This window comes from Chaetodon trifascialis, chromosome 8, assembly GCF_039877785.1.
Source record: "Chaetodon trifascialis isolate fChaTrf1 chromosome 8, fChaTrf1.hap1, whole genome shotgun sequence".
Classification (NCBI taxonomy): domain Eukaryota; kingdom Metazoa; phylum Chordata; class Actinopteri; order Chaetodontiformes; family Chaetodontidae; genus Chaetodon; species Chaetodon trifascialis.
Window position 1 is genome coordinate 18,726,140 of NC_092063.1, and position 23,306 is coordinate 18,749,445.

The 23,306-nt window shown below is 41.0% G+C and overlaps 2 protein-coding genes across 4 annotated transcripts in view; one reads left to right on the top strand and one right to left on the bottom strand.

The window, feature by feature from the left end:
* Positions 1-4,682: 4,682 nt before the first annotated feature.
* Positions 4,683-9,126, top strand: dclre1b (DNA cross-link repair 1B). The gene is made up of 4 exons (XM_070969560.1): positions 4,683-5,400; positions 5,653-5,818; positions 6,045-6,227; positions 6,523-9,126. Exons 1-4 carry the CDS (start codon positions 5,203-5,205, stop codon positions 7,710-7,712), a joined length of 1,737 nt encoding a protein of 578 aa, XP_070825661.1. The 5' UTR covers positions 4,683-5,202; the 3' UTR covers positions 7,713-9,126.
* Positions 9,127-21,300: 12,174 nt separating this feature from the next.
* Positions 21,301-23,306, bottom strand: part of cpne5a (copine Va) — a 69,756-nt gene continuing 67,750 nt past the window's right edge. For all 3 annotated transcript variants that reach the window (XM_070968533.1, XM_070968531.1, XM_070968534.1), the window contains one exon: positions 21,301-22,796. In XM_070968533.1, coding sequence (XP_070824634.1) covers positions 22,608-22,796 — 189 coding nt within the window. In that variant the 3' untranslated portion in view covers positions 21,301-22,607. The remainder of the gene's footprint in view (positions 22,797-23,306) is intronic.

Here is a 23,306-nt window from a genome sequence, read left to right on the forward strand (position 1 = left end):
ACGGTTTAGTGTACAGGGTTGTACCACCGGTGCGGATAACCACTTCTTTAGATCTGTGACATCAGCTAAGAGTAAAAGCAAAATGACAGTGGTCATATTTCTTAAAATGGAGTTTCATAAACATACCTTTCAGATGTTCATTTTCTTTTTTCTAACTGCCTCATGCATGAAGACTTGCCATAAGCCGAGTGGATTCATGCTTTGCTCTACTATGGCCTTTTTCTTGACTGTATTCACCCATTATGTATTTTCACTCGAGCCTAGAGCTGGCAGACTTGAAACTACTTGAAAACACATTTTTCACAACCAACTAAGACCGTTTCTCTTCCAACAAAATGATGCTTTTGCAGCAGTCTCATTTTTCCAACCATTATCCAACCTGGTCCATTTTGGTAATGCATCCTTTTTTGCAGAGCAAAAAGAGTTTCTAGAAAGCCTCTCAGTGCTAAAGTCCCCTTTCTTCTTTGTATCCATGGGGCAATTAAATCTAAATGCAAACCCCTTCTGTGAAATCTTGCCCTGATCCACATGAGAAGGGTCGTGAAAACGAGTCAACTGAGCTCACATGAATGCAACTGAAAGTCTGTCAACACAGCAGCAAATGTACATAAATGTAATCGCTGGATGATCACATTCCTCCTCGCTCATGCGGAGGAAGAAACGATGCACAGCTGGATATTCTTGTTGCTGCTGATAGCACGTTGTTGTCGGGGCTAGTCATGTGAGGATCAACAACAAGAGCTCTCTGTAACAAACAGACCTGTATGCTTCAGCAAAACTGCATAAAATCTTGGGGCTCAAAGAAAAATCTGTAGCTTCTACCTCTTTCTCAGGGCATGGATATAACTTAGGCCTGTGCCACAGAGAAATTGAGTATTACACGCAACATTACACAAATTCAATACGGCACAAGAAACATATTTGCAGTGTCAGTGTGGTAAACATTGCCTCATACACCCCAACTTTCCACCACTCTTGAGTATATAGTCCAGTGCATGTGGCAGCAGTGCACAACTAAATTATTTTTTTTAACATAAGACGTAAAAAGGTATTATACCGTGTTTCTTGTGCAATTTTCACATAGTTCGTGAGGATCAATATCAATATGTCTACTTTCACCTTCAGAAGCACAGGTTACGCCTCACTGATGGGGTAGATAAATTGACCAGGGCTCAACCTCCGCCCATAGGTAGAGAGAAATAATGATCAGCCCTATTCAGCTCTTACGGTGCTCATTAGAATGCCACCATCTATAAGACTTTCAGTCCTCGTCAGCCAGGATTTTCCCCACGCCTGCCTCCTACCAAGAGGAATTCAAAAAGACTTGAAGCCCTCAAGGAAGACAATTAGAGTGATCTTTCTTCTCTCTGTATGCAGCGTTGCCGTGACAGAAAGCTGTGAGCATATTTCTATGCATAATGCAGCCCCTGAAACTGCACCCTTCACTGTGCAGAGGGGATCTTCTGCAGGCTGACTGCGTGCCACACCACCCAGCCCACTCCTGAAAGTCTAATGAACTGCGCTAATCAAATCAGATGAGTGGTAGAAACAACTGGCTCTCATAACCCACAGTATATTGTGGTGCGTCATGGCTTAAAGCCTGGCTACAAATAGCAGCTCCTCCACCACTGACACAAGGTGTTACAGCAGCATTGAGAAGAGGGAGATCACCAAGACAGCAATCATGCTGCTGGGTTGTAAGTGTGTGTTTGTGCCAGTGTGTCAAAATGACAAATATTAAGAGCACAAAACGAGGCATCGTGAAAGCTTTTCTGGGGATGGCCCAGTGGAAGTGGATGAAGTGAAGTGAGTGAAACAAAGACACATCTGCACAGAGTGAGCGAGGGAACAAGAGGGTGACAGAGAGATAAACAGAGAAAGGCAGACGGAGTAAGTGAGAGCGCATGCCAAAATGAGAATATGTGTTCTCAACTGCTCGTCTTAGCTGGCAGCTCGCTCTTAGCGCCCGTGGGACATCTTGGGCTTCTCGCACATGCCCATAAATATCTCTGCAGGAGTGTGTGTACAGCACCACTGAATCATCCCAGAGGGGATATAAAAAATAAAGCTGCCACTGCCTCTGACTATTCAAATTTGTTGACTCAGATGAATGAAGGCAATGGAGATAGCCAACACTGCTCATTATTCAAGCGGGATCGATAAATAGTGATGATAAGAGAATCCAGGGAAAGCCTCAGATGGAAATATTTTTGGATTTAAGGGACAATCAATTCACTCAGTCATCAGTGCATGCTTAGAACACCAAAAGGTATACTCAAAGTGTTTCCAGCTCGTCTAAACAAGTTGTAGTCTGCAGTACAGAAGACAGAAAGGTCATACTGGTATACTGAGGTCAGTAAAAGTGTGCAGGGAGGATTTTAAGCATTGCTCTTATTAACAGCAGTGGCAGATCACAGACTGTGCAGCCATCTGCCTCCGTGGCATCACTGCTGCTGTCTGACAGCACTTTCATTTTTCTCTGCACAGCAACATGACAGAAAAGACAACGCATGCTCTTGACCTCAGCAACCTTTGGCTTGACGCATGTAAACAGTGCTGATGTTTTTCTTCTTATCACTGTGATTTTATTCTTACCATTCTGCAGTGCACCTTGGTTTTGTATATATACTGGTAAAAAGAAAAACATGAGCTGGTTAATGAGGATGTTCAATCATGTCTGGAAGCGTTGCTGATTGATAATGGATATAACATACACAATGTGGTAAGTGGTATAAAAATGTTCTTTCTGGGTGTATTTTTATTTACTCAGGTCTTCTTCAAATCTTCAGCAGAGGAGTCTGATCAAGGCTAGAATTATTAGAACTATTTGCCACATAAACAATATTGTACTCAAAATGTGTTTTACTTTATGTGCCAGGTATGAGTGTGTTCACTATTCTTTGGCTAAAAAGTACCATATGTGAAGATAAAAGTAGGATCAAAACAAAAAATGAAACACTGGTAGGGTGTCATTACGTTAAAAATGAACTTATGCATCACAAACTTGGAAAAAAAAAAATGTAAAGAATCACATCCCAAATCTGTAAAGTCCTGTGCAGTCTGCAATGATCTAAAGGGAACCCAGATGTGTAACTTATGCACGAGACGTGAACAGTAACAGGGGCTCCACTGATTTCCCAGACTGAGCTTGACTCACTCCTCTTCAGTTAATTACGAGCACAATGTACTTCATCTACAGCATAAGGTTTCCACAGTGTGTATGAGTCTGTGATGGGAAGTCAGATAATTAACTGGAAAGCAGGGTATGATTAATGTGCTTCTGGGTATGAGAGAGGACGTGCACCGTGAGATAACAGAGGAATGTGCAGCATTCCCAGGTATAATCCTGAAAGTGTGCAAACATAGGGGGAGGGAGGCTACAATGGGTTGCTGTCACCATGGCAACGCCCCCATTTAGTGGGGTGCCCCCCTCCCGAGTACATTAAAAAAATATAATGTAAAAAATATTACAGATAGTTAGCTGAGATGGTGTTTAGGACAACTATACATACGGGATTATGGATGTTTATAAAAGCATTAAAGACAGGAAGCAATCCATCATCCAATATCCCAATCAGATAAACACTGTTGTATACATTGTACTGCTTTTTGTTTATTTTCTGCGATAGAGGAAAAATAACCTATTTATGTGAGAAAGATTCATGCCTTTCTTTTATGTCATTCTATGGAGAAAAACGAATCCTAAGTGTGATGTAGAGCTTTACAAATGCATTATATGCAAGTGGATTATTATTTTTGAAAGTGCAATGTAGATAAAATGCACATGAAATGTGAAGATTTCCTGAAGTCATGAACAAATAACCCTTTCAGAATCTATGTGTGCAGATAAATGCGGGCGACTATTCTGCAAATAATAATAATAAAAAAAAATAAATAAATAAATAAAAAAATTCTAATCGCCAAAAGTGTTTCCTCTCTCTTGGCGCCATCTTCTGGAGAATAGAACACAATTAGTCAGTTTCACTGAGATGCTGTAAACTGCAAATTTATTTTATTGAACAACCTCAGTCTTAATAAAGAGCCTCAGGAGTGTGTGTTGTGTCATTGTATATTCTCTGTTCTGACAATTGGCCCTTTACAGTTTAAGAAAAGGACGAGTGGTTTACTGTTATCTAAGACAAAACTACAAAAACTAAAATAATTTCTATATGAAGGTAGCAGATAAATTAAGACGTAATCTGTGAATGTTTAATCTGATTAGATCATTTCAAGGAATGTTTCTTTTTTCTAGCAGGGTTACTTCAGCCTCCTCACTTAAGCGCCCTGAGCTGTTGTGTACACTACTTTTTGCTCTCCTGTGTTTTATTTTATTTCCATTAATACAACGTTTTGTACAGTTCTTGTTACTTGCCAAGATATTGGTGGATTTGCTGTCTTTACTGCCTTTAGATATTCAAAAACTAAAGCTAGGCAAGGTTTTAAATATATGGAAGCTCATTTACAGCAGGAAAATTAGGGATGAAAAGACAGGAAAGATAAAAACAAAAAGACAGATTTTTTTTGTCAACATGATTACACGATAAGTGAAAATTTCTAAAATATATTTCAGTTCTGTTTACCTTCTAAATTTCCTCTAAAATTTAATGTTTTCATCCCGACCAGTGGAGGCAGTATAACAACAACCGTGATTCCAGCTACAGCACAACTCTAGAGAAGAAGAAGAAATTGAAAACAGAAATGGCGGGGTCCGTGAACTGCTGCTAGCACTGCAGCTGTGAAACATCGGCCAGCTGGTTGTGACAACGAAGGCTGGACAGGAGATTTTCAAAACGCAAAATAATGGCGTCGCGACGCAATAAGGAGCCAGTATTTAGCCGCAGAATGCTAACTACAGCTAGCAGATAGCCACACTGTTTTAGCAACCTCGACGGTTCCATCTAGCGTTAGCTAGCTATCAGCAACGTTAGTATCCTTTCGTTTTTTATTGCCAAGACTGCATTAACGTTGAATTGTCACTGGGATTAAGGCAGTACTTTCCTGACTCATAAACATTGAATCAATCGTAATGGTACAACTCACCGCTGTTACTTTACAGAGACGGAACCAAATAGCTAGATAAATAAGTTAAACAACGCTTATCGTCAGTGTGGTGACAGTCGATAACGTCACTTGGTTTTCAGCCCACCTGCTGCTGCTGCAGTGACACCTCTGCGTGTAGGACCTCCAGCCAAACCGTAGACAATGTCAGGCAACGGTAAAGTCATCCCGCACACCCCGCTGGCTGTAGACTTCTGGCATATTCGGAAGTGTCCAGGCACACGGTTGTTTTTCCTGTCCCACATGCACAGCGACCACACGGTGGGTTTGACCTCCACCTGGAGCAACCGGCCCATCTACTGCTCACCAACCACTGCCACCCTGCTCAGACTCAAGCGGCAGGTGAGCTGCATGTTTATGCATGACTATGAGTATGCATGTTTTCCCCTTAATTTGTCTCTTGGCTAAGGATTAGAATAAGCAGATATAGAATATAGGTTTATGTGACGTCGCCAGTATTTTGGGGTTAACTCTGAATTTATTTCAAAGGAAAATGGGATCATGTGAGTTGAAAGCATTAAGAACGACACTAGATGCATTGCTTTTGTACATTCAGTAAGTTGTCTTCTGGTGATCATTTCTAATTCTGCTCAGGTGAAAGAACAGTGGATCCATCCATTAGAGCTGGGTGAGCCATACCTGCTACCACTGGATGACATCGGCAAAGAGAGGCTGACTGTCACACTGATCGATGCCAACCACTGTCCAGGGGCTGTCATGTTTCTCTTTGAAGGCTACTTTGGCTCCATACTGTACACTGGTCAGTGTCTGAATGCACAAGCAAAACGTTTGATCTGTCGCTACTAGGATGTAGAAAATATTTGTTAAGGTATGGCATGTGTTTTTTGTTTTTTCCTGTTTTTTTTTTCTTTTCCTTCTGCTTTCCAACACCAGAACTGACATTAAATGATGTAGAAATATGTGCAGGTAGTGCATCAATTACAGAATCGTGGGAAGTAACAGCGTTGACATATTGTTTATTTCAGGTGACTTCAGATATACCCCCTCTATGTTGCGTGAGCCGTGCTTGAGGACCAACACCACTATAGATGTCCTGTACCTGGACAACACCAACTGTGACCCCAATCGCACCCTCCCCTCCAGACAGCGAGCCACTCAACAAATCAAAGAGATCATCCGCAGCCATCCCAACCACAGTGTTGTCATAGGTAATATTATACAGACTTTTCTATACATGCATTATCCATTATCCTGTACTGTGTGTGCCAGGTGTGTGATCAGGGGTCACTATAAGTCAATTGGAAATTTTAAGTAGGTGGTATTGTGCGTTTGATTTTTTTTTTGATTTTTTTTTTCAAATTGAAACCTTTAGTTATATTGAGTCTAAAATTCCTTGTTCTTTCCCAACATAAAGTGCTACTCTCTTCGCTTACTTCTGTGAGGTTTGTGTTTCTCCCTGCCCTCAGCAGACACAACTCAATACTCTGTTTCGCTGCCTTGCAGGCCTGTATGCACTGGGAAAGGAATGTCTGCTGCTTGAGCTGGCGATGGAGTTTAAAACCTGGATCGAGGTGAGCCTTGAGAGGATGGAAACCCTCAAAGCCCTGGAGTTGCCTGATGTCTTCACCACTGACCAAGGAGCCGGTCGTATCCGTGTTGTGGAGCAGTCAACCATCTGCTATGCCTCATTACTCCAGTGGAACAATGAAGAACCCACTTTGGCCATCTTACCCACCAGCAGGCCCCTGGTCTCCTTTCACCCCAATGTCCATGTGGTGCCCTACTCTGATCACTCCTCTTACCAAGAGCTGGAGGATTTTGTCTCTGCCCTTCAACCTACCTCTGTTATACCCATTGTAGGAAACTGCGTACCTGGAAGCCTCTCCGCATTAGTGCCCAGCAGAAAGCACCATGAAATCCTGGTGCCTGAATCAGTCCGACACTACATGTTGAGGCAGCCTGAGAGCCAACTCAGCTCATCAGCATGCAGCAGCCTGCGCCGCAGACATTTTCAGCCTCTTGCTCCCAAAGGGGTGATATTTGAGTCTCCTGTAAGGGAATCCAGGAAGTCATGTGAAGAAGCCTGGGGGGCAGAGTGCCTGGAGCAGGATGCTTCTGAGGACGAGATGGACACAGAAAGTAGTGAAAAGGACTCTGACTGTATCCTTATTGACCTGAGCAAGGACCTCCTCACTAACAGACACAGAAGAGGGGCTGGAGACATGTGGAGCCTCAACATCCTCCAAACAGTATCTGAAGATATGGCTGAAACAATGCCACTCGGTCAAATCACCCAGAGGGACTTTGCTCCAGTTGAGATGCTGACAAACACCTGCTCGAAGCCTGTCAGGATCACAAGAAGGCCTTATGAAACAAATACCAAAACAGTCAATGAGACATCGTCTAATGATAACACCAGTCAGCACAGCAGACACGGAACCGATCAGAACGACAGCGTGACGTTATCGCAGAGCAGCCTTGATAACAATTCCTGCACTTCATCTGACTCCTTAACCGAGCTGCGGCGTGAGTATATAGAGGAGCTGGAAAACAGTATTTTGAATGATCTCCCCTTCACAGAGGAGGACTTTAAGACGTGGGGCCTCCTGCCGCAGAGCTTTGTGCAGCAGTTTCCCCTCTGTCCTTTATACCAGGCTAAAGAGGATGGCATCTCAGACAGTAATCTGACCTGATGTTCAAGTTATTTTCGCCTTGCTTTAGAGGCCTTTTGTGTGCCTGTAACTGCATGTGTGTATGTGAAGATAAACATTTAAAAGCAAACTTGCCATTTTTACATTGGTACCTTCTTTCTTTATATAATTGTCCTTCATTGTGCCTCCATTTGTGTGTGGGTGGTCTAGAGTTTAGAAAGGGCTATGAGTTTGTCCTTGGACCTCTAAAGTATTGACTAACCTGTGCCCTCACTTTTTGTCACAGTAGCCTTGTCCTCTTAAAAAAATAATTTCTTTTTTCCTTTTCCCCACATTTCCTTTTTCTCTTACTGTGACTAATTAGTGATTTGTATTGAACAGTGTATACACAGATGCATAATTGCACATCATGTTGTTTGTAAAGTCACATCTTCACAAGATAAACCAGCAAGTAATATATGTATGTTTTTTTTGCCTTGAAAACAAACTGTCTTGAAACACTGGTCGCTTTTTTGCTCTTCACCCTTGAGCTGTTGAATATGAAAGTCAGGATTTTAGAGTGCTTTGAAATATCAATTGGTGGACGTTTTTCCTGCAAAGTGAGCCAGAAGCCAAAATTCAGATGAATTCAGTTTTAGCCTAAAAGCTGAAATGAAGTGGCCTTTTATTTTTAAAGGTTACATTTTGAATCTTCAGGCTGGTTTCAGCTGTTTGCCTCTTTACTGAGAGACGCAGTATTAGAGATTAATAGTGGCTTTGGTGTCGTCTGTATTTTGGCTGCAGTTTTGAGTCAAGAGGACGTTGTTTCACTGGTACTTTTAGTACTTTCAAAACTGATACTAAATGTGATCATCTTAGTAGCTGTATGCCTGTCTGAGGTTTGTGAAGATACAGTTTAAAGTATTTTTTTCCTGTATATCCTTCAGCAGCTTTGACACAGTGTTCTTTTAGTCCACTACTGCTTTCAATGTGAAACGGTGTTCAGCATTGTTACTGTAGTTTATATCTTATATATTTATATCTTAAATCACATTCATGTGTATTGAAAAGCACTGTTGCTTCTGTTTGTATTCGTACAGCAGCTTAATGTGTGTTTCATAGTTAGCTTTGTTCCTCATAACCCCCCTTGCTATTATACTTTCAGTGTGTTTTGATTCGAGCTAACATAAACCAGCAGTGTGCGGCTCGGCTGCCCTCTGGGGAAGTTTAACTCTGGCAAATCTTACCTGTTGGACTACAGCACTCTATAACTCATACACACCTTTGCCTTTTCTGTTTGGGGAAAAATAAAACTTTTGGTTGTATTTCATTCAAACAACTATCAAGAAAGACCCATGTTCAAATGTAATGCACATCATTTTCTGTACGTTTCGTCAAGTAAAGGAAATGAAAATCCAAACTGTAATACAGTAACGGTAAATATATACTCAATAAATGACCCTGTAATTTTCAAATTAACATTCTTTGGTGTCCCGTCTTCACTCTAAACATTACAGCACAGAGATTTTTGTCAGCGTCGCCTGAGACCTCAGGATTCTCAGGCGTTTCCTGTTGCAATGCTATTATTCTCCCCTAAGATGGCAGTAGTTTGTTAAAAATTTCTGAAGATGTTTTTACTTTAATGTCTTCCTTCCTTCTCATTTAATTGCGGTTTTGGGTTTCTGCAGCATATCTGATTTCTGTGGCTCAAAAAAGGAAACAGCCTGCTGAGCAGAAATGATTCAGCTCTCACTAAAATCCACTGTTCCTCTACACATTTCATGCTGACGTGATATTGCAAATTAAGATAATAAAAATGTTCTATGAGAAATTACCACATACAGAACCAAGCTGAGAAGCCTGAAACCTGCTACTGTGAACACCAAGCTCAGACCATTTAAGTCTTTGTACATAAACTGCGTGTTTACATGAGTATAATGTTGCAGATTGAATGCTGCACTTCCAGACTACAGAGCCGGACCAGCTGTCACTCATTTCAGCCACCACAGAAAGCTGCTTTGCAGTGCCTTCAGTAAAACCACTGAGATCCTCATCCACCATCCACTAATGAAACATGTCCATTATCTTTTAGAGACCAGAGTCCACACTCCAACTGTGAAGAGAAGAAGGCCAAGAAAAAAACTGAACCAGAGCAACTTCACTGGAAGACAGCATGTTCTCAGAGCTTTAATGGCCTTGCTATATCCTAACTAGGGCTCATTCATTTGCTGTTACACACTACATCTCCTCATCACCTCCCCAGAACAGCCTTTACCGTGAGCAGTGCAGCAGCTCTAAACAAACAGTGCAATCGATCCATCTCATAAACACTTCTAGTTGGCCCTGATCCTAGCACGTCCCATTAGGCTGCACTTTGAAATGCTGCCTCTGTGTGAAGTTCAGAAACCTCAAAGGCGTCATACTGAGACATCATAAAATCACCATCAGCAGGTTGTCAGGCTGACATGAGCTGCCAACAGGAATCTCTTGTGCTCATAAAGGATGAATGACCGGCTCCTGCATGGGGTTTCCCTGCATGTGGGAGCAGGGAGATGTGGGATTAACAATCAGCCACGGGCTCAGGGTCGGCTGTGTGCAGACGAATACTGATGATGACCGCTGGTGGAGGAAATAGTCATGTCCTTTACTTAAGCAAAAGTACTAATACCACACTGTGAAAATACAAATAAGTGTAATAGGAAAAATGTACTAAATATTAAAAGTAAATGCCGAAAAACGTTTCCTGTGACTGATACACTACTATAAATCATCATCATTATACTGATGTATTGATGTGTAAGCAGCATTTTACTGTTGTTGCTGCTCAAGGAGGAGCTAGTTTGAACGCATTTAGAAAGGACTGCAACTAATGATTATTTTCCTTGATGGATTTATTTATTGTTTGTAAAATTTGAGAAAAAAGGAGAAATGCCATCACAAGTGACCCCAAGGCCAAAGTGACACCTTCACATTGTCCAAACTTCAAAATCTGAAAGATGAATTTAACTAGAAATAAAAATGTAAAAGCAAATATGAATACACAACTAAAAACACATTATAATGTATCAACAACAACAAAAAAAACATTGTTAAGCAGCAAACCCTCACAGAGCCAAAATGCATTTTTGCATGAAAAATGGATAGTTGCTGACTAATCAATTCAGCTGTACTTGTATAAACTGCTGGATAATTTAATGTAAAATAAAGCATCCTAATTTATGAGCTCTCTGTATCCTTTGTGTGCAAAAACCTTATTTGGAAATCATTTGTAAAGCAACTAAAGCTGTCAAATAATAATGAAATTAAAAAGCACAACATTCCTCTCTGAACAGTAGTGGAGCAGAAGTGGCATGAAAAGAATATATTCAAGCAAGATACAAATACCTCAGACCTGTACATGTACAGTACTTCAGTAAATGTACATAGTTACGTTCCACAGGGTTGTCACATGCACAGGACCGGGACTCCAGGTAATCAGTCATCAGGACAAAAGGAGCACAAGAATGGGTTGTTGTAGTTTGCTGACGCTGTGCTTTAGATTATCGTCAGCTGTAATCTTTCTTGACAGCCGAGGGGGGCGGACTCTTGTACTCCTGAGATTGGTTGAATAGTAATCAGGATGAGACAATGCCCAAGACTGAATTTGCATTAAGATTCCTGCATACTTTATTTGATTCTGTTTTTTTTTTTTTTTTTTTCCTGCAGCCACAAATGCTATTTTAAGGGAGTGCACTTGTATTGCAAAAACAGAAAACATGTTTTTGACTCCACCCCCCCCAAAAAACAAAAAAATGACAAAATGCATTTTTTTTAACACTATGACAGAAGATGAAGCCCTGGCAGTGAAGCCAGGAAATGAAAGGAAATGGAGTGTCACATACCCCCACAAGCATCGCAGCGGGGTATTAAGGCTAAAGTAATGGATTCCTCACACAGGCCATTACTTCAAAGTGGAAATCACGAGGACGCTGCTACCTGCAAGACCAAGCCTTTTCCCCAGGAGTAAACCTGCTCGTAGAAAGAGTTGGCATTTGTTATTCACTCAACTCTCCCGTCAAATGAATATTTGCATCAACAACGATGATCTGATTAACAGGTTACCTCATCATGTATCTGATAGAGTTCAGTTTACCTGCAGGAAGAACAGCAAAATCCATGCAGCATCACACTGCTGCTGAGGTGTTTCAGGGTGTTTTTCTTTCCCTCTTGCACTGCAGAGAAGAGAAGGATCCAGCTGTGTGATTTATAGCTCTGTTCCAGTCAGAGCTCTCAATACATTCTTCCACTGTTACCAGGGACTAAAATTTGGCTCCTCTAAAAACCCACAAATAAAGAAAAGTTAATGCACATGACAGGCTAGCACACCAAACCTCTGTTGTGAGTGCTGAAGGGCTTAATCACAGGGCGTCTTAGATTCACCGCTGCTGGAGAGTAACACAATGAGCTCCTCGACTCTTTGAGCGGGATTTGCTCAGAATTTCTTTGTGATCTGGATGTTACACTGTTGAAGAGTTGACCGTCAGCCTTAATGTGAGTGTGATGTCAGTCGTAATGGAGGAGTGAATTAAAATACATACATTTCATAGAAACCCTTAATCATCACCCAACCTTTTGAATATCTTTTTGTGGAGGTCATGTTTTCTCCTGTTTGTATTTCATGAAGAAGATTCAGCTGTGACTGCTCTCCACACGGCTCGAGTCCTTGTCCTTGTCTTTGTCTGCCATCTTTTGACAAACATTTTCCAAACTCTGGCTGCACTTTAACCTCGAAAAACCAGTTGCATTCAAGCATTGATGTCTAACCCTATGAGATGGGCTTCATTAGTGTTTTAGTGGATCTGTGGCTGCTCATGTGAAGATGTTGCGTGGGATTTTAAACTTAGACTCTTTTTTTCAAACCCACCATGCAAGCCCACATAAAACACAATGTAAATCAAGTGATAGCATAAAAGCACATCCTATTAAACCTGCTTGTAATGGAGTGTTTTAATGAGGTATTGCTACTTTTACTTGATCTCCACACAACTACTTGCACTTGTACTTGCACTTGTTAATTTCCTCTGACTGGGTACCTGCACAGTCACACCACGCTTACTATGTTTGTGGCTTTTCGGCGTGATGGATGTCACACAGTGAACTGCTGCCATGAATCATCCCAGAAAAGAAAATCAACCTAAGATTATGGTAACCTGAGGCCATTTTTCTCATCTTGCTCTTAGTTGGGTGAGCTAGGTTATAAATAATGCTTGATGCAAATGAATGCATTTTCCTCAGGGTTTGGATTTGGAGAAGTATTCATGCACCACGCAGAGTTATCAGTGAAGCATCACATCTTGACTGCACTGGCGTGAAGCAGAGGATGATAAAAGTTGAACCAAATGCATCAACTCGGCAGACCACTTGACTTGGTACGGCTGAAACAAGGAGCGACAGAGTGGCCCTCAGGCCTCAGAGAAAACCTTATTCCTTATTTCATTTTCACTCTAACGTCTCAAAATGCTGAGTCTGTCTAACGGTTCTTCAAAGACAGCGCCTCTCTGACAGAGCTGTGTGGGAGGCGAGTGCCAGCTCAGAGCTCAGTGTAGGTGATATCAGAAGAGCAGCACAAGTCTGGGGATAGACAATCAGAAATCCAGTGGTTTCTGCACTTCGTAGCGGTTTCTCTCAGTCCTTCTTTCCCAAACTGTCGCAGAGAGTTGGAACGACGAAGCTGAGCTGTGTGTCACACCCACACAGCAGCAGTGGCTGTTATCTTTTTGCTCACAGTCTACAGCTATTTCTGTTACCTCTGCCAGTGTTTCCATGTGCGGGGGTATACACACGTGTGTGTGTTTGTGTGTCTTCTGAGGGGGTAAATACACAACCATGAGCAGGAGCAGGAGGGATGAGACTGAGCGCAGCAGTCGCAAAACATCTCAGAAAAGAAGGATTTGGGGAGCGGAGGTAAAAGCTGCCAAAAAGAAGGCAATTATTTTGAGAAATGTAGCTGTTGCTTTGTGACTTTCATAGAACTCCCATAATTACTGAGCGACCCTCTTTCCCACAAACCATCATTAAAAACTGGGAGTTCCCCCACAATGCTCAGCCTCATACTGGAAAACACATTAACGGAAAAGGATTCATCATTAATGTTAAGGGTTTTCTGCGCGTGTCAAGCTTTTGAGCGTTGCGAGGAACGACAGCAGTCTAGTGTACGGTATAACTCATTTATCACGTTCTTTCCCTTCAAAAGAGACTCAATCAGGCAGCCTTGAATTCACCGAGAGGCTTTTTTTCATCTTCTATTTTCTCTTCATCCAAGGAGCAGTCATTCATCACTCTCTCTTTGTTAATATCCCACAAGACCATAGGAGGGAGTCTCTGGCTCACACGGGCCTAGATCCAGCTGCTTGTGGATGACTCACAAGACAGTGCTTCCCTGTGGGGAGGGGGGCTCAGTCTTCCCCTCCTCTCTCCTACTGTACTCATCATGCTCTCTCCTCCTCTGCACACTCTTTCTCCCTCCTCTGTGCTCTCTCTAATCTCCTTTACTCCTCGTTCCAGCCTCCCACCCTCTCCCTGTGTCTTCTCTCCACCTGCCAGCTTTTTCTTCCCATTCGATGCCTCTCTCATCTTTAACTCGACTTCCTCCTCTCTCCCATATATTCTCTTTTGCCAGCCTCCTCTTCTTCCCTTTCCCCTCCAGCCACAGAGATTACAGTCCTGGCTTCAAGTCACTGAAGAGGTAATCTAAGGTGTGTAGTAAATACATGCAGAGAGAGTAGTTGGCAGTGTAGGACGTATTATCTGGGCACTATGTGAAACTACCACCTGCTTTCTCTTATTTGAAGTCTCCAAAGCCTTTTTCTGCATGACAGGGCTGGTAAAGCCAGGCACTGTGCACACTTTTCAGTTTGCTGCTAAATGGCACGCATCAACGAGGGAATGGTGCTCACTGCTGAAATGGTTTATGGCTCCAGGCAGCATCAGCTCTCAGAGATGTAACAGCCATTTGATTTGCGTGAGATTGAGTCTCACAGTTCTAAGGGAATATAGGAAAATTACTAAGCAGGGGAGGGTATTGTAATTTTAATTTTTGCTAAAGGGTAGATAGTCTGGCTTTAGGAGAGCTGGGGAAGATCTTTCCTTTTTTTTCTTTCCCCATATCTACACTTTATTTCAGCCTTCACTTGGAAGATTTATTGAGGCTCTTTACAGTTTGGAAAGTCAACAATATTCTATTTTCAGCCTGCGGGTAATTTGACAACAAGCCCTCCATATCGAATGTCGAAATACATTGTTTGTCCATGCTATTACACCCCACCCTGAGACAGCACTATGGGGTGCACAACACTCCAAAACAATCACAGGCAAACACCTTTAAAACAACCAAAATCCATGGGATTGATTGACATGAAGACATGGAAACAACCAAGACACCAAATCAGCCACAAGAAACAAAGTCAAAACACAACACAGACAAAATCTCAAGTTGAGAAGCGGCAAGATCAGCTGTCTTCTGATACAGGCACAGGAGCTTTTAAGCGCTTCAATCCCCGGCCAGGTGCACCTCGTTCAGCAATCAGAGCAGGTAGCTCACCTGTGCAGAGGAGGAGGAGGAGAGGAAGAGGGACAAACAGCCCAGGGTACACAGTCACTGGCCATGGACCTATTCACTTCTTTATACTGTCCCTGAAAAGATTCATATTCTCTTTAAAAATACTTCTTAAACTTTGACTCTCCTCCCTTTTCCCCAGCAAAATTTTTTAGTAATTCATACACTTCATTAAATCATAATGCAGAGACGGAGTAGACTAAACAGTGACTAATGAATGAGCTCACAAAGGAAAATGGTAATAATAAAGTAATTGTTTTGTTGTTTTAGTATTGCTGATATGATCAACTGCATATTATAAAAAAAGAAGCAATGGGATAAAATCAAAAAAACAATAATTATTGTTGTTGATGTTTTGACTGTCTTATTTTATTTTAGTATTTTCATTATTCAAAGCTTTTGTGATGCTACACTGACCTTTGCACTCTTTAAGCTGCTAAATATTGATTATCTTGATTAATTGTTGTACAAAATGTCAGAAGACTGTGAAAAATCACAATTTCCTAAAGCCCAAATGGTGAAACTGCTTGTTTTGTCCAAACAGTCGAGAAGCCAAAGACATTGACTTTCCTATCATCAAAGATTAAGAAAACCAGCAAATATTCATATGTGAAATACTGGAGCCACATCATTTTGGCCATCTCTACTGAAAATATGACTTAAATAATTAATTGATTATCAAAAGTGCTAATTGATTTTCTTTTTTTAAGGCAGTGGCCAGTTAAAACTGTTTTGGCTTTGATTTGATGAGCTTCAGACTGGATTATTTACCTTCTCACTATCCTCCTGTTAATGTTGGCATGTAGAATCACATGAAATCAGTTAAATATCCCTGACATTTTCAATTTCAGTGCTGTTTTTGTCCATAATGGAAAAGCATTTTTATGGGAGAACAGGCTGTTCCAGCATGCAGCAAACAGTAAATAAGGCTCACTCCAGCAGGATGTAATGATATTCAGCACGTCGGACTCCCCCCTGAGAAGTCAGCACTCTCATACTGCAGCTACTCAGCTCTTCTCCACTGTGTATTTGTTGGTGTTATTAATGTGCGTGGTCAGTGGCCACTTTAATGTCAATCGTCATGCCTTCGAGGCCGATGATGTGATAGTTCTTGATCTGATCCACTTGAGGTTATTACAAACCAAATCTCCATTGTGCCCCCGAGTTTAAATGTAAAATTAAGAGGTGAAAGAAATATGGCGTGTTTGCGTTTCTTTTCAGTGAATGCTAATTAATATGATTCTTCACAATTATTTTCCATGTGAACGGCTAGCCTAGCCGACAAATCTCCAACACATTATTTCATATGGGTGGTAATGGGAAACCACCCACAGCCCCACTCTGACTCCACTGCTAACTCACTCATTCTTCTTCTAATATCATTCTTTACCGGGAGCCTAATGATGATTTATGGCCAATACAAGGGCAGCAAGTGAATTGCAGTAGTGAGTAAGACCTGTGCTGTAGCCCTGAGGTGAGCAGAGTTCATTCTGAACAACAGAGCAGAAAGGTTAAAAAGGAGAGGCATACCAAACAGTCAGTCGGAAGCCGTAACGATCCTTCCCACGAACTCCGAATCCAAATCTAAAAAGAAATAGCTACACATTTTTCAGTTGGTCTGAGCTCTACAAATTGGTGGATGTTGTTCCACCCACCATTAGGCATGAAACAGCCTACCTTACTGCTGGAGAAGCTGGAGGCTTTTTAATTGGGCAGAGCTGGCAGTGCTGTGACATACCAGGAAGAGATCTGGTTCCGGTTGGTTTCCAGGTCAATACTGAAACTGCAGCTCGCCCTCATCTCTGATTAGAGTGGGAATAGCTTCTGCACACCTCCCTCCGTGCCCTGTTCGACAGATTAAAAACAGACACTCCGGAGTCCAGAGGGGCGTTTGGTGGCTGTGGACCGCACTGCCTGCAGACCTTATTAATTCACAAATGTGCTGGTGTCATTTCATTGTCTAATCAGATGTAGTAAGCTGCAGCAAATGACACACAATGTGGAACATTTCCACATTAAAATGTATGAAAACCACCATATCTTGGCTATAATATAGCCAAGATAGCCATGACTCAGGCAGAAATGTTCAGGTATTAGGTACATATATTTTATGTATCTAATACCTGAACATTTCAACAACAACTCCTGTTTAATATCTATCTAAAGTATAAAAGAGGGAAACATTTCACAATTTACTGCATTGCCAACTTCCCATACAAACATGAGTTCATGCTGTAGCTTACTGTCTCAGACTCTCTCTGTGACATGAGAGGTATCAACCTTCTCATCCAACTCTTGGCAGGAAACTAAATGAGTATATTTCCCAAAACACACAACTATTCCTTTAATTGTCTTTGCCATGAGACTGATTTTTCAACATCTATTTTGGCTCATAATATGTTGCCTGCCAGGCCTCTAGAGTAATTGGTGTAATTAGTTCTAGGCAGAACTCTCTCGTAAGTGATTTTTGCGTATTATACATGTGAAATGTTATATATAAGAAGGGTAATTCTATGTCATTAGCTGTTGATTTTCTTCCTGGCTGCCAGTTGGTGGTTATTGTTCGAGCAGTAAGTGGGTGGGCATGGGAGATGTTGGCTCTATCTTAGGCTGGTAATTTATGGCTCCAGCTGCTGCCTCCCTCTCCCCAGGTGGACATCTTGATTTGTCAGCAGTGCATCTCATTAGGGGGAAAAAACACATTTCAAAGGGGAACTCTTTCTGCAAGAGGCTCATTGTTGACTGGATACCAGTCTCTCTCAGAGGGAGAGATGTGTAGGTACAAATCAAAAAAGAAAAAAAAAAAAAGACAAAACAGCCGCAATAAAAAATCTCATGACAGCAGGTTTCAAATGTATGACCTGACAGTGAGTTATCAAAAAACAAGGAAATGAAGTTGTAGACAGTGTAGACAGCTGAGCTTAAAGCCATCGATTTTACACAACAAAGTCTGCTTACAGGCTTAGTTTGGAAAACACAAAATTCTGGGCCCTTCACACATTCACAACGAACCCCTCCCAGCTTGCACGGTGATTTATCTTCGCATCTTTATGGACCCTCATCACAAGAATCACACAAAAACAGCATCTTTGTCTTAGATTACCTGTTCATCTAATTTTTTTTTCAATCCATTTTGCAGCAGTTTATCCCGAAAAGAAAGAAATCCCGGCAGTGCTAATTCAAAACACAATGATCTACATCAAATATCAAGTACATCAAGTATTTTGCATCTTGTGACTTGTTTATTTTCAACTGAATTAATCCTAAAATTAAGAATAAAAAAAAAGATTTAACTCAACTCAATGCCTTGATGATCAAGTTCCCCCAAAACAGAAACGAAATAGGTAAAATGAATATCAGAGGCTATCAGATGGACGAATATTGAAGCCACTATTGTAACCATATATTGGGCAGTATCACTGCTTATGTGGAAAAAAAGTTTTAGAAAGCCTTTTTTTGGCTCCTGAGGGAGCCGCAACTGAAGTGATGTCACTCGAGTCAGTGTCAGTTGGGAGTGAAGACGACAAGTTTGAAAATGAATTAAATCTGAGGGTGTGGAGTCAGAAAGAAGTGAGCTCACCAGACCTCCATAGTCTGCTCCTCGTCTCTGCTTGAGGCTGCAGGCTCGAAGCTACGTTTGCTGCTACTCGCATGGGAATAAATGGTATGATATCTCTAGTTCTGATGCACTGACTTTCATCCTTGTTTAAACTGTCCGTTGAAGGCTAAATCAGGGGGACGTTCTTTTAAGATTAAGCGTTAAGTGCTTAAAGTTCCATCTTAGTTGCTTCATCTCAAAGTCACCAAACACACAAAAACCCATCTTGCATTCTGCCAAAGTTGTCAATATTTTATTAATTTTCAGTTAAGGCAATCCATTACAAAGCATTTCACAAACCACAGTATGACGACAATATCATGTCCAACACCTGGTTTGGAAATTATTCAGCATGCAAGTCAGAGACCAAGAGGTATGTAAACAACCTGGGATAAAACAGGAGTAGTGGCAAGAAGAACCCATACAGTATGTGTCTCATATGAACTGAATGGAAAGAAACCAAAGATGCAACATGCTAGAGGTGGATGTTATCTCTAAATAACATCTGAAGTAACAAATGAAGCACATGGCAGATGCACTAGTCAGGTGAAATGAAGACAGACTACCAAACTTCCTGCTGTTTTGGCACAAACATGCACATTTTCTAAGTAGGCCAAGTTCAACACCTGAACACATTTTGGCAATGAATATCCTTTATACGGGGCTTATGTACATAATTAGAGTTCAGCCTCAAAGAAAATCAAAAATGAAGGGATTCTAAAAGCCATTTCCACCAAGAGACAATAAAGAATTGTACTGTTGGAAAGACATCATTTAGGCTTCAAAATATATTAAAGGATGTTCAAAAAATTGCATAAGTGTAATTGCTGTGCTCATTTCATAGTTGCTGATTGGTATTTTGGTTTCCCTGTGGAAGAAATAGGCCTCAGCTTGTTATAATCTTAGAATCCTACTTTAACTGATTTTGATTAATGAAAATGTCTGAAAAGGGGGCACAAGTACAGTTCATGTTTTAATTTCAACCCTTCAACTCACAGACATTTGCAATCACACTCACAGTATATGAGCTGCATGCTGATGCTGACCAGCTTTGCAAATTAATTATGTGTGAGTAATGATTAGCTGCTGATTGGAAAATGCGAAAAGCACGACAAGCATATCTTTAAAAAGTAGAATTCAAAGAGGTTAAAGTACATATATATCAGATATTTAAGTTAGTCATTTATAATATTCCTTTAAATGTATTTCATAACAAATATATTCAGTGTATAATAATCATTTCCTTTTGGCTTGAATGGCTTTCTGTAGAGGTATTCTGGTATTTATGTGTGTTATGCAATTAAACTTAATGGCCTCATTTCATTTCTGACAAACAAGTGAATTTGGCAGCAGATTAAACACTGCTTTGTTTTCTGAGGGAGAAATGTCATCACTAATGAAAAATTAAAAAGAAAAGGCAGGAGAAGAAAAAGGACAAATATGGATGTGTGACAGAAGGAGTTCACTGTCTCTGGACTGAGTTTCTGCAGGATCATCAGTCTCTATCTTCTCTCTGAGAGCACTAAAGCAATGGGAGTCAAAGAACATTAAACGCCTAACTGAGATCGAAAAGCAACATGAGTCACACACACATTTTCACTAAGCACAAAACAAAACATACCAACAGTGAGAAATCAGAGCTTCACCTTCTCAGAGAACAACATGACCAGACTTTGTAAATGTCAGTTCCCCGGTTCGTACCAAAGAAGACCGAGAAATGCACAAACACAACAAACCAAAGATAATCTCACTTCTTAATGAAACCCATGAATGTTTACTTTTTCCTTGAGGCAATGTAAGTAGCCACAGTTGAATTGTAAACAAGTCTTGACTTTGAATATTGTACAACAAGGCTCAGCGACACTGTTAACTTCCATTATTTCAAAGATCATTAGTGAAGAGCAGTAAGTATAAAAAGTACACAACACCGGCTGAGACAGCGTCCTCGTCCTCATCATCACTAACATTTTCTCTGTGTGTACATGTTGAACATGAGACCTGCTGCTGCTGGCAGAGTAACACCTGGGTAACTGAATTTGGATATGTTTCCATATAATAGGCACATTTGGATCGAGATATTGAGTGACTGATAGATACTAATGAAGATGATGGCCGTTAGAAATAGATAAATCAGGATGTCCACAACTGGGCCACAATGGCTGTAACTGTCTGTACCAACTTTGTACACAGTCACTTAAAAGGAAATGCAGCGAACAAATGTGAATAGATCAAAAATTTGCTTGAATTAAATCCCGTAACAAAACTCTGAAGGTGTATCTTAGGTATTAATATGGTTTCCCAATGTTTTGTTATAAAATGGGCTGTTGTGCTTTAGTGTAAAACAGTGTTTTCTGGAAACACTCAATTAATTTGAAAGAGTAAACTCAAAGCACACACAGGACACAGAATGAACCAGAAAAGTTGTTCTCATGTTTTTTTTTTGTTTGTTTGTTTGTTTTGTGCAATCAGTTGTTTTCTTTAGATCATTTTAAAAAACACTCGATGCCATCTCATACTCCTGCCTGGGGGGGGTGGGGCTGTTAAAATGGATATTAATTGACATCAAAAGTTTATTCGTAGGGTGCTTTAAAAGTATCGAGTAGAATCCCAGTCAATAAACGGTAACCACAACAAATATAATGGAAAGAAACACAAACAGCGAGATGACAAATGAGACATGGCAGCATGACTTATGCAGTACAATTTACCTCTCTGCACACTAACACAGCAAGGGACAGCGAGCGTGTGCTCTGAATTATTCATCTATGTTTCTGTACAAATCCTGTGTTTATGATAAATGAATTTCAAGAGATTAGTATAGCCATTTCCTTATAAACATTCTTCTTCTTGACATCCTGTTTAAAACAATGGTGGAAGACCTAATAACATAATGTGGGGTCCTTTCCATTATTTTCATTGTGGTAGCTGTCGGATCTCTCTAAATAATGTTTTTCAGCTTAGGTTTTAACATTAGAACCTTTGTGCTTTTTATTTGGATGGTAATTAGTGCATTCTGTAATACTAACATTAGAAATACGTACAGTATAAGACACGATGCTGGAAAATCAGTATGGCAACAGCTCACAGCAGGTCCTCTATATAACGGCTTGCAATCAAAAATGATCCATCAATGAGACTGGTTCATAAACTGCTAATAGGTTTTATCACATGCTTTTATATTACAGTCCTTATCAAAGTAGAAATGGGGATTTTTTTTTTTATTACACTGGTCACAAAATATAAGATGGAAAACTACAGGGGAAATATGACTTTAATTCCCTCCCTTAAAACCCCCTCAAAGGAATAAATAATTTCTTCAATAAATAAATAAATAAATAAATTAGTATACACATGATGTCCTATTTTAACACACATCGATTCCAAAAGGTATCACAAACATGATACACACTGGCACAGTCTAATATATTTATGCCTTCAAACAGGCTCTCTCTACTGGTTTACTTGCTATCCATTACATCACCACTTTGACAGGTTTGACAGCAAACAACTAAAACCTCCCTTTAACGCCGGACTCCTCTCAGCGCTCTCATCCTCAAACACTTAGATCATCAGCAGCATCCCTGATCATCAGCAGCATCCCCCAAAACAGTCTTATTGCTCCAAAACAAAATGGAGTCTCATCATCTTTTCATGTAGCCGGATTAATATTTATGAAAGGGCCTTGAAAGCGTTTCCATTTCCCATTGTGGAGGCGGATTCCCATCAATGCCGACCCTGTCCACACCACCGTGGAGCTGTGTGTGGTTCAGACGGGGTTGGTCTGGGGGTGGTCGACGGTCGAGTAAGCCGGTGGGACGGGGTTAGGTTTAATGCCTCTGCTCTTCATGTAGGAGATCAGCTGATCAGGGATCTCCGCCAGTACGTCTTTCGCCAGCCGCGCCATGCTCAGCACATGGTTGCCAGTGCGGTCCATGTAGTCTCTGAACGGGACAAACTGTTGTGACATGGGAAAGAAATCTGTGATTTTATGAAAAGAACTATCATGTATGTAACAGGTAAAGCCCTTATCATCCCCATTACCCGACAACATGAAAGAAATGACAAACAAATGACAGCAAACACGCTGATAGCGTCACTGCAGCAGCAAACGGATGCATCAGACATGATCAGCCCAGACTTTGTTTAAATCCTCCACAGAAGCTGTGTTTGTGGTACAGAGCAACTTGGGCTACACAGTTACTGGAGCTAACTGGAGCTACATTCACGTAACTTCTATTTCACCTTGTCTTATTACTCATTACTGTCATGCAATCGCTTTGCAGTGGAGATGGCTTCGCTAGACATTTGTTCCTGAAATACAGCAGATATCTGAAGTTCCTGAAAGCCACCCTCACAGCAATCTCGACCGACATCAGAATCTTGGAAGAGAAAACACAAGCGGCCCAAACCGACCGAACAGTTCTTGAGTTTGCCTTGTGTCATGTTTACCTGTGAGATCGCAAAG

What these genes read in the sequence shown, in the direction of transcription:
- dclre1b (XM_070969560.1), top strand. Translation starts at nt 5,203, where the DNA reads ATGTCAGGCAACGGTAAAGTCATCCCGCACACCCCGCTGGCTGTAGAC. An exon ending in TGCTCAGACTCAAGCGGCAG is followed by an intron (nt 5,401 to 5,652) that starts GTGAGCTGCATG and finishes AATTCTGCTCAG; the next exon opens with GTGAAAGAACAGTGGATCCA. An exon ending in CAACCACAGTGTTGTCATAG is followed by an intron (nt 6,228 to 6,522) that starts GTAATATTATAC and finishes GCTGCCTTGCAG; the next exon opens with GCCTGTATGCACTGGGAAAG.